The sequence below is a fragment of the Mesoplodon bidens genome, assembly GCF_964165515.1.
Source record: "Mesoplodon bidens genome assembly, chromosome: 1".
NCBI classification, from domain to species: domain Eukaryota; kingdom Metazoa; phylum Chordata; class Mammalia; order Artiodactyla; family Ziphiidae; genus Mesoplodon; species Mesoplodon bidens.
Window position 1 is genome coordinate 1,368,798 of NC_138176.1, and position 11,708 is coordinate 1,380,505.

Here is an 11,708-nt window from a genome sequence, read left to right on the forward strand (position 1 = left end):
GAACCCTGAGAAACGCAGTCCCCTACAGACCCCTCACGTTCAGTGTGTCCGGAGGGACGCTTCACTTCCCCCCAACCAGCCTCAGAGGTCTGTGTTCTCAGTCCATGCACCTCGAGGGGGGCTGTCATCCTCGGCTCACGTCACCCCAGTGCCGTCAACGAGTCCTGCCACCACCACCTGCAGGGTGCACCGGGTGTCTGGCCCCTCCCTGGCCCCCCCACGGCCCCCAGGCCTCCGCTGCCTCCTACCGCCCATCCCCACCACCCACTCCCCACGGAGAGCGCTCAGGAAGCACGAAGCTCGCCACTCTGGTCCCCGTGTGACCCTCTTCTCCGTCCATCTCCCGGTGCATTTAGAATAAAAGCAGCACCATCTCCCAGCCCCAGGAAAGCGGGCGCCATCTGCAAGACCCCGTGCCACCCACGGGGCACATCCTTGCGGAGCACGAGGCATGGGCCGCAGCCTCGCTCCCTGGGGACCCACGCCCTGCGCTTTGTGTTCTTTCCCCGCAGAGGCGTGTAGGCTCTGACCCCACGACCCCTGGACGTGTGCCTGCCGCCACCCTCCTGGCTTGCTCGGCCCGGCCCGGCCCAGCTTCAGCCCCCAGTGCTCTCCCGCGGTCTCGGGCGGCAGCCTCTGCAGCCTCGCGGGGTCAGGAGCTCCGGGCCCACTGCAGCAACCCCGTTACTTAGTGTCACTGTCTTCACAGCAGTCGTCACTCCCGAAGTGCCTTATTTCTCTCTCTGTGGCTGAGCTGTCTGCTTCCCCTGCCAGGACCGGCTTCCCCGGGAGCAGGTGGGGGCCGTGACCACCTTGTCCTCTGTTATTTCCCCCTTTAGGGCAGACCTGGGACACTGACTCCCTCAGCTGGTGCACCCCGACAGGCAGTCCTATTGTCCAGTGGGGTTCGGTCCCGAGCCTTCCCTTAGGATGGCTCAGACCCTGCAATGCTTGCAGAAACTCTAATAACCGGGGCCCCTGACAAGTCCCCAGGGGCACACGGGGTGCAGTGAGCACCGGCCCAGCTGTTTGGGTTCCTGCCTGGAGAACTGGGCTATTCCTGAAAGCCTCGAGCAGACAGATATTTATTCATCTTCCATTTAAGTGAATCTCCCTTTTGTCCAGTTTAAATTAAGTTCAAGACACCCAGAAAAGCAAGATTTGGAGGGGGGTATTTCTCAGTCGTGTGGGAATGGTGACTCTCTAGGGGAGCCCACTGGTGCCATTTCAGAACCTGCTCAGGGCGGGAGGTGCTGCCATCCCTATAGCGGGTGGGGTGCGGAGGGGTCGGCAGAGTGGGTCCTGAAGCTGGACGTGGTGGAGCCAGAAGCGCCACCGCACCTGAGATCCAGAGCCCAGCTCCTGTCCCCTTGATGGATGACATAACAGCCACCTTCAGGACACCCTCTTGGATGGGAACCGGCAGAGAAAAGAAAAATGACGTAGCATGTATCATAGAGGTGTGTTTTGTTTTTTGTTTTGTTTGGAGCAGAGAGAGAGAGAGAGAGTGGAGGACAGAGAAATATCAGCAGAACAGTTCAGGGTTGGATGGGGTTTAACCCTGACTCTGAGCTAAGCTGTGTGGAGTGAAAATGGAGACTACGCCCGCCTGTGGTTATCCTTCGGTCCAGTGCCCGTGACTCTGTTGTGGAACAGGTGTCTGCCAGAGCCCACATCAGACTTGCACGAGAGGCCTGGCGAAAAATGAGCCGACACGGGGCCGGCCTCCCAGCCTCCCGGCCTCCCTGCCTCCCTCCCCGTCCCCGCAGCAGCCCCGATGCTGCTGGAGCAATTGGCTCTGACAGAGCCAACAGCACGGCCGGGCTCCCTTTGGAACCCCCGCCTCCACAACGGCCACTGTGGTTACCGCAAGCTGGAGAGGAAGGGATCTGGCAGCTGAAGGAAAGAGGAACAAGCAAAACGAGTGAGGGTCCCGGGAGACGCTTCTGTGGCTGGGAATTGGCGCTCAGCTGGGTTCACTCACTTGCAGCTCTGAGCAAAGGCACTGACCATGAGGACCAGTCTGGTGGCCTCCTGGGAGCCCGGCCAGGAGGCGCCCGTGAGCGCACTGGGACTTGTCTCTGCCACGCGCTCACTGCCCCTCTCCTCTCCGAGGCTCCGTCCACGAAGGGGCGGTGAATTCCTTCCCTTAGTGCCTGGGCCGAACCGACAAGCTCCCCCGGCCACGGAGACCGGCTGATGGTGAGGGTGTGCACAGGTGTGCACAGGTGTGCGGCTCCAGCAGGTGGAGGGGGGAAAGGGGCAGAGTAGAGGCAGTGAGCAGAGGTCACACGACACAGCGTGCTGGGGAGGAGGGGGTCAAAGGCTCCTGGCCCCAAATAGCACTGAAAATTGAAGATTGGCCGACATGACCCGGATCCCTGATCTCAAACGTCTCTCCATGACAGAGAGCTTTTTAGGAGCTCCCAGCAGCTGTGTGATAACCTCGGCCTCACTGTACCCTCCTCGGAGGCTGGAAGTAAGAAAAGCACAGGAACCTGCTTGCAGACCATAAACTCCTGCAAATAAGCACGAGTTTTTATCACTATCTTTCAGCACGTTTCCCCCTCGCTGCCTTGTTCACAGACTGGCCTCTTTTCCCTTTCAGAGCGAAGTTCACTTTGGTTAAGGAGAGGGGCAGGGGAGTCCGAGGGAAGAGGGAGGGAGGGGGAGGGGAGGGGGGAGGATGGGGAGGGGGGAGGATGGAGGGAGGGAGGAGGGATGGGGATGGGGGACGATGGAGGGAGGAGGAAGGGCAGGGGAGTCGGAGGGAAGAGGGAGGGAGGGGGAGGGGGAGGATGGAGGGAGAGCGGGTTTGTCGTCAGGGCTCCTCCTCCCTGTGGAACCCTGTCTGCTCCACGAACCCGCACGTGAATAAACAGCTTCTCCTCCAAACTCCACAGTTCTCACTGAACCTCTCCTGGAAATTAAGCCACAGCCTCTGATGCAGAGAAGACTTTTTCTGGGCAAAGACCCTTCAGGCAAGTGGGTCTCACCTTGACTGCACGGCAGCACCAGGTGAAGCTTTAAAAAACACGGGCACCTGCATCTCACACCCCAAAATGATGACATATTGTCATGGGGCAAGGGGTGGACTGGGCCTTGGGACTCCTTTTAAATCTCCTGTCCAGGTGAGTCTGAGGTGAGGCCAGGGAGGAGAGTCGTCGTGGCTCCACCCCTGGGGTCTAACACGAAGTCTGGGGAGAGCTGGGGGGGCTGCGGGAAGCCCAGGAACACGGGGCCAGGCCCGTTAGTCCTGCCGATCACCCCAGAGAGGCCCCAACACACACACACACACACCCCATGCACACACACACACACCATGCACACGCACATATGTACACCTGTCCTCACACGTGTACATGTGTGTACACACGCAGACGCGTGTACATACACACACACACATGGGTGTGCTCTCTGGGGCTGTGAAGTATGTGAGAAGGACAGTTAACACCTGTTGTTCCGCAGCATCCAGTAAAAGGGGTGAAGGTGCCCTCCTCCCACTCACGTCTGCCCGGAATCGGGTCCCGTCCCGTGAGGCCCAGCGAGCCCCTCTGCCAGGTGAAAACAGACGGCAGCCCGACCGTACGGAATGGCTGGACGTCCGGACGTGCTTCTGATGGATGCTCTGGCCTTCCCCTCACGGGACCTCGGGGTCAGCCTGTGGTGGAGGCCCTGGTGCTGCGGCCCTGTGTGAAGTGGGAGTGATGGGGGCTGGACCAGGGCCCAGCAGGCCACCACGGGCCCGGGACTCTTCAGGGGCAGAGGAGGGGACTCCAGACAGCATCAGGGCAGATCTGGAAATTGGACAAGAACAAGAACCTTGGGGCTGGGGACGAGGGGACACCGGCGAGTCCCACATGGGGCCGAGGCAGGCTTTTCCCAGTGGGTGGGGCACTGGCACGGTGGGACCCCACCCAGCCGACTAGCCAAATGGCTCAGACCTGCTCTTAGAAAGAAGTGGCCCAGGCAGCTCGCAGGTCGGCCATTTCAGCAGCGGTGGACACCGCCGTGCTACCATCCTTGGTCAAGACTGGCTTCAATGCTCAGGCCAGACCACAGCCCCACGAGGATGGACCACGCCCGGCTCGTGACCAGCACAGACCTGGCACAGAGCAGGCATCACAGGACAGGGTGGCCACACGCACAGTGCTGACCAGGACGTCCTTGAGAGTGACGGGCAGTCGTTATGCCGGAAAGACAGAGCCTGGGGACACGGTCCTCCACCGACAAACTGCTGAACAGAATGGAGATGCTGTTTGTCCCGTTTGTCAGATGTTATTCATGAGAAGAGAAGGTATCAGAATCAAATTACGTTTAAAAGCTGAGATTGTGCTGTTGCTGATTTAAGTTGCAGAGAGAAGGTGCATCTCTTTAATGGCAGCGTCGGACCGGCCACAGGTGGGCCCTGCGCTCCACGCTCAGTGCCAGGCAGCAGGGTGTGCCGGGCATTGCGGCCAAGAGCTTCGTGCCTTGTGGTCCCAGGGCTCTGGCGCGGTCCGTGCAACACCCATTTCTGGGTGGAAACAGCCACCACTTGTAATGCCGCAAACATTTGGAGCTCTCAAAGGCCAGTTAACAAACGTGCGGGGCCCCGGAGACAGCTCAGGGGCCTACAGAAGTTTAAGCTGAATGGATAAAACAGTGCCCCTGGGAGGGATCCTATTTCATTGCTCAGGAGCCACTTTTAGACACATCACTTTTCTACCAGCAAGGATGTTTTCCTTCCTTAAAAAACTAAAAATAGAATTACCATATGACCCAGCAATCCCACTACTGGGCATATACCCAGAGAAAACCATAATTCAAAGGGACACATGCACCCCAAGGTTCACTGCAGCTCTATTTACAGTAGCAAGGCAATTGAAGCAACCTAAATGCCCATCAATAGACAAATGAATAAAGAAGATGTGGTACATATTTACAATGGAATATTACTCAGCCATAAAAAGGAATGAAATTGGGTAATTTGTAGAGATGTGGATGGATCTAGAGACTGTCATACAGATTGAAGTAAGTCAGAAAGAGAGATACAAATATCGTATACTAACGCATATACGTGGAACCTAGAAAAATGGTACAGATGAACCAGTTTGCAGGGCAGAAATAGAGACACAGATGTAGAGAACAAACGTATGGACGCCAAGGGGGGAAAGTGGCGGGGGGATGGGGTGGTGGTGGGGATTAACTGGGAGATTGGGATTGACATGTATACACTAATAAGTACAAAATGGATGACTAATAAGAACCTGCTATATAAAAAAATAAATAAATAAAAATAAAAATCCGCCCCCCCAAAAAAAGGATGTTTTCCTCTGTGGTCTTACTTGTAGAAAAATTATCTCCTGCCAACCTCCAACGACTGCTCTACAATTGGGGTCCATTTCAGGAACAGACACTAGAGTAGAACCCGCAGCCCTGCCCACGTCGGATGGTCTGCTTGGTGTTGCCCCTCCCCCTCCCTGGCCAGGCGCCCTGGCCCAGGTGCGTGTAAAGACGGGACAAGGGCACAGTCCCACTCCTGACTCACGTGAACAGACCTTCCCTCTGAATAAACGGATGCGCCCCCTGACTCCCCACGAGCCTCATGCTTCCTGGCGCTGTGAGTTGCCTGTGGTCTTCCGCATGTCGGGCCAGGTTCCTGAACACTTGGTCCTGCTTCTTGGTCTCCCAGGTTATCAGGGGACGGGGAGGCATTCTTCCTCTGGCTCATTATTGTTTTCGGTGTGTTCTTTTCTGCAGTGGTTTTGTCTACAAAGTCCCAGTGGCTCTGTCCACCGAGACGAGAAGTCGAAGTCTGCGGCCTGCCCCCTGGAGCTGTTGCGAGGACGTAGCCTTCCCGTGTGGGTGTGGGGGGAAGGGGTTTCCCACAGGAGTTTGGGGTAGAACTGGGATTTGCGGGTTTGGAGATCACTCCCGTGTTATCCCACCCACCCCTCTCCAGGGACAGGGCAGACGTCCCAGCGCCCTCAGGCCGCAGCCCCACGTGCACATGGTCTCCTGCTGCTGGCGTGGGATCCTCTCCCTGCTTTCCGTCTCCCCCTCTCGGCTTCCCCGCTGTACCCCCTCCTCATTGTGAAACAGGCAACACGCTGGCGTCTACATCACCCACCTCACTAGCTTTGGAAAGACAATGACCTTCAAGCTTTTTTCGCATGACTTACAGTAACAAATACGCTGACCTGGTGACCAGGACATACCTAGTCTGAAGGCAGCTGTCAGCCAAGTTCATGGTCCCCTGTGGGTCTCAGTCTCTCTCCAACGTCCTGGTCCAGACGGTACATTTTTAGGCCCTTCCCACCTGCATGGCCCTCCGTGGCCTGACCTCTGGGCCACCTCTCCTGCCACCCTTCCTGGCCGCCGGTTGCATTACGGGAGCCCGCCTCGTTCCCACCTTCACTTCCTCACTTTCCCTGTCCCGGCTGGTTTAAGGCCACCTCTTCCGGGAGGCCCTCCCTGATTGCTGAGCAGAGTGACCACACCACAGCCCAGCATGTCGGCTTGTAGGCTGTAACCCCGCCCGGTTGCCCAGTTCCTGTTTCTTACATGTCTCCCTCCACCTGGACGTGGTCCTGGGGGCAGGGTGCTCAGTAAGTCCTTCCTGAGTGGCCGTCCATGGCCTGGAGCTGGGGGGTGGCTGGACTTCAGCACAGGGTTCCCCCCATGGGGTCCCCTCCTCCCAGTTAGGACTAGTGTGTTTCGTAACAGCAGGTGTAACGCTTGGGTGTGTCTGCTCTGTTCCTCACACACGGTTCCAGGCCAAGGTGGGGGCACGGCTTGTAGGAGGGACCAAGGGGTGCAGGCAGTGGGGGCTGCTCCGTGCCCGGCCTAGAGCCGGAGCCTCCTTGAGTGTGTGATGGAGACACAGGGGTGTCATGTCGCTATGACTCTTTCTTCCTTCCGCTTCAAGGATCCCAGTACTTCCCCCTCTTTAAGACGACATGGAGTTAACTTGGACGGAGCTTCCGAGAGGCGTCTCCCTTGTATCTTCTCCCTGCTAAGCTCCTCCCTCTTTTCAGAAGGGTCTCCATCCGAGGTGGTCCCACTTATCTCCAGCGCCCTGGCAGCAGGAGAGGCCTCTTTTTATTTAAATAATTTCATTCTTTGCTGTCGAGTCTCCATTCCTGCACGTCCTCCTCGGTGATGAACTAACCGTGGGCCTGAAATCTGCAACGCTTAGCCCGAGGCTGCCACGTACATCGGCGTCTCTGTGCTCCACAGGGACCTCTTGGCCCTGGAAACCGCAACCTGCAAGATGAGGTGCTGAGTCCCTAATAGGGAAGAGGAGGGAGCTGGCGCCCGGTGCTGAGGCCGCCTTCACCACCGCTGGGGCATGAGCGCCTCCACCCCTGTTCTGTGCAGGCCCTTGGGGGCCGGGGAAGGGTCCCTCCGGCCGTCCAACCACTTCCATCATGAGGTCGAGAACCAGGCCCTCCTCCTTGGGTGCTGCAGGAGCGTCTGGAATGTGTTGGAAACTGGACGGAAGGCTCCAAGTCCAGGGAGCTGGCCGCACACATCTGTCCTGCGGTTGTAACAATGACGTTAACACATGCGAAGCCTTCAGAAGGATGGCGAGGGTGGACGTTGTTAGCATTTGCCGTAAAGATCGAATTCGCATCTCATTCCCCACTTGGCCAGGGCGCAGGCACCACCAAGCCACCGCGTGTTTGGGGTAAAGCATCCGTCTCTAAGCTGAGCAGACAGAACCGAGGAGATTCCCTGGAAGCCGCCTGTGGTCCTGGTGCAGCCCTGCTGGCGGCCACAGCAGGAGACGCCCTCCCGGGAGAGACTCCAAGGATAACACAGACGCATCTTCTATTTATTGGACTGACGACGGTAAGGAGAGGAGGGAAACGCAGGCAAGAACCGAAGAGGAAACATGGCAGGCAGTTCCCACGCCGTGTCCACCCTGCGCTGGGAAGGAAACCAGGCGCTGCTCCCAGCTCACCGCCCATCGGAGGGATGGAGTGACGGAAACCGAGGACTCCACCCTGGGGGCCGCGTCAGGGGCCACTGAGCACCTCACGGGAGCTGAGCCCATGTCTGAGCCCACATCCTCATGACGGCTGTCCCGTGGGACCAGCGCCATTGCTCTCGGTCTCAGGGAGGCCCAGGCCTCCTGGTGGGTGTAGGGCGAGGCTGGGCTCGGACCTAGGACCGTGCGGGGGAAATAAGGGCGGGCAGCGGGTCTGCCAGCTTCCGGCTCATTCATCTTCAAATCCAAAATAGCAGGACGTGCTAATGCCGGGTGGCAGGTACCTGTACACACGCACACGCACGCACACACACACACACACACTTTTTAAAATCTAGAATGTTGGGACTCCCCTGGTGGCGCAGTGGTTAAGAATCCACCTGCCAATGCAGGGGACACACGGGTTCGAGCCCTGGTCCAGGAAGATCCCACATGCTGCGGAACAACTAAGCCCGTGTGCCACAACTACTGAGCCCGTGAGCCACAACTACTGAGCCTGCGCTCTAGAGCCCGCGAGCCACAACTACTGAGCCTGCGTGCCACAACTACTGAAGCCTGTGAGTCACAACTACTGAAGCCTGCGCGCCTAGAGCCCGTGCTCCGCAACAAGAGAAACCACCGCAATGAGAAACCCGCCTGCAGCAGAGAAGAGCCAACACAGCCAAAAATAAATAAATAAATACAATTTTTTAAAAATCTAGAATGTTTTAAATGATGTTTGGCTGGGAATGTGCAGGTCTGGCTGGGAGGCACCAGTGGGAGCCGGGAGGCCGGGCGGGGGCAGGTAATGACGCGGGGGCTCAGAGAACGTCCTCAGGTCTCGTGGCCGGGCCTGCGCTCCTGGTCTGCCTGTACCCCTGCTGCTCCTTTCCACTGCCCCCCACAGCTGCTCTGGTCCAGCCACAGGCCCGGAGGCTGAGCAAAGAAATGAGGGGTCATTACCTACTACACCACCTGGGTGTGTCTTTCTGTAGAAGGCCAGCGCTCCCTGGGATGGCGCATCCCCCCTCGGCCCCTGGGGCACTGTTCCCTCCAGCCCACGCTCCAGCTCAGCCAGGAGGCGGGGGAGGGGGGCAGAAGGGCCGGGTGGACTGGCGGCTCCCCTGTGGGGAGGTAGCTCTCGGCAGCGAAGCCCAAAGTGGAGGCTTCAGAGCAGCTGGGGCTCGGAGAGCTCAGTTCTGCAGAAGGTGAGGCCATGGGCCTGTGGGGGTTTTCCTCTCTTCTCTTTTTTTTTTTTTGCGGTACGCGGGCCTCTCACTGTTGTGGCCTGCACCTCTCCTGCAGGTGTGTTCAAGAAACTAACTTGAACCCCTCCGGGAGGTGACCTGGGATGTGGACTCGAAGAAGAGAGGCTCCCTGATGCTGGGCCTTTTCTTCTCTTCCTTTGGAGTTTTGAACCAAGAGGTTATATCATCTTCTCAAAAGACAGTAAGTACACCTTGTATAAATAACAGGGCCTCTGACGCCAGGCCCAGGCCTCTTGTCTGCCACCAGGGAGAGCTGCAAGCTCCGACCCGGCCAGACTCAGCCTGTTGGCCAGCGAGGGGCCGGCACACGCCCCCTTGGGCTGCCACATGATGGATGGGTTTTGATAAAGCTGCACATGGAATATGTAAGATGCTGCTGTAAATGGTAGACAGAATCTGGAGATTCGGGCAAAAGTACTATTACTTAGTGGTTTCTATCACGTGGCGTTTCTTTGCATTGAAAAGACAATTGCTATTATATTTTTACCCAATAAAACAAAGGGTTTCATTATCATTAGGTTCCTAACAAGTCAGCCCCTCTTCTCTTTCATCTGCAAACAGGGGAGGGGGAGGGCCAGAGTGATGTCCAAGGCTTGGCCTCGCAGCCCCTCAGTCTGGTCAGGACAAGATGCTCGGAGCACCCATGTGCCTCTAGGGCACAGAACAGATGCTCTCTGCGTCTGGGGACCACTCGACAACTCTCCATCCCAGGCCACTGATGTTCGTGCCTTCGCCCCGTGCTCCAGCCAGGCAGCGTGTCGGGGCCCCTTGGGCTGTCCTTGCTGGCTCTGCGACCACCTGGCACAGAGCAGGTGCTGACACTGATGCTCCCCAACTCCCTAGGTCCTCACCGTGGGCACTCAGCAGGCTCTGACTCTCCTGCAGGCCCAGCGAGGTGGCCTGGCCACAGGAGCGGCCACGTGGTCACTGTGACAGCCGCCTTCTAGTGTCCACGCTGGAGGCCCTGTGCTGTCTCTGTCCCCTTTCACAGAGCAGGGGACCTCGGAGGGAGGGAGGTGACCAGGACTGGCCGGCACGCTTTTTCTGTAAAGGGCCACGCACTAAGTATTTCAGGCCTTGTGGCTCAGCTGGCGCTGCTGTTACTAAGCTGCAGACGATGTGTAAATGAACGGGCGGGGCTGGGTCCTAACGACTTATCTACTGACAGTGAAATCTGAATTCCATATAATCATCACATGTCACAAAATACCATTCCTCTTGTGATTTAACCAGGAGGTTGCGAAGCAGCTGGTCCCCACCTCCCGTGACTCCCTCCCTGACTGGCCCTCCCAGGAGGGCAAGGCTGGGGGGCTGTTATGCCGGCCAGACCACAGCCAGGGACCTTTCAAACCCTCCGGGAGAGAAGCCTGCTCTGGCGTTCTCCCTTCCCCCACGCCTCCCTCTCCCCAGATTTTCTCTCCTTAGCATCTCCTTCCCAAGAGCCCATGTACTTCCTGGTGGCTCCTGGGTGGGGAGCGAGGAGAGGACAAAGGTGACAGAGAGGGAGGGAAGTGTGGGTCAGGAGACGGCCCCCCAGGCCTGGCCTGGCACTGAGAGGGGAGGGCATCCCCTGACCAGGACCCCCTCAGCCGCAGCACAAGCCCAGCCTTCCCTGCAGGCTGCAAGGACCCCCAAGGGCTGGGTGTCGGGGCAGGGGGTCATCACAGGGCTGCCCAGGTAGGGCCCACTGGGGTCTGGGACTGACATTTCCAAGTGGGTCGGTTAGGAGAGCTGCCTCCCAACACCTGGAAGCCTTGAGCCCAGGGCCTGGCTGTTTGCTTTGGGGCTGTTACATTTGAGTTAAATTCCACTGTGAACAGTTCAGGGGGAAGCAGCACCGTTCCAGGGACGGTGTGGTTGGACAAGGCCCCTCGGCCCACATGCTGAGGACCAGGGCTGTTGCCACGGGGTCAGGCCCATGTCCGCATGCTCCCCTGTGGGTCTGGGGCCCCCTCCCCAGAGCTGTCTGCGCTCCCGAGCTGCCTTGAGAGCCGCTGGGACCCAGGGACCACCTGGGCTGGCACATCTGCAGAGACCTGGCTCCACCCGGCTCTGGGCAGACCCTGGGGGCCCAGGAAGGCGTGGAGAGGCGGTGGGGGGCACGGGGGGGGCCCACCTTGCTCTTCTCCTGCTGCAGCTCGATCTGGATGTCGGTGAGCTTGGCCCGCAGCTCCTCGTTGGCGGCCTGCAGCGCTGCCAGGACCTCTGCCTTGTCCCCCTTGCTTCGGCCGCCCGCGCCCTTCTTGGACATGGTGAGGGTGGCCCGAGGAGCGCTCGGGGCGGGCCGCTCGTCTGGGCTGGGCTGTGCACGCCGAGCTGGGGCTCCGCTACATTTTCTCACTCACCTGGAGGGAAAGCACACCTGGTGAGCAGGCTGCGCCCGGCCTGAGCTCGGGGCCGCGGGAAGGGTGGGCAGGGTCACGGCTGGCTCCTGACTGCCCGCCAGGTCACAGCCCCGGACCGCAGGGGCCTTCTGCGCTCGGCAC

The 11,708-nt window shown here is 58.8% G+C and overlaps 1 protein-coding gene across 19 annotated transcripts in view; it reads right to left on the reverse strand.

The window, feature by feature from the left end:
• The window catches only part of JAKMIP3 (Janus kinase and microtubule interacting protein 3), a gene marked incomplete at both ends in the record, with an annotated part of 42,776 nt that extends 31,303 nt beyond the window's left edge, over nucleotides 1-11,473 (reverse strand). For all 19 annotated transcript variants that reach the window (XM_081235733.1, XM_081235738.1, XM_081235742.1 and 16 more), the window contains one exon: nucleotides 11,339-11,473. In XM_081235733.1, the coding sequence (XP_081091859.1) occupies nucleotides 11,339-11,473 (135 nt within the window). The remainder of the gene's footprint in view (nucleotides 1-11,338) is intronic.
• Nucleotides 11,474-11,708: the final 235 nt, after the last annotated feature.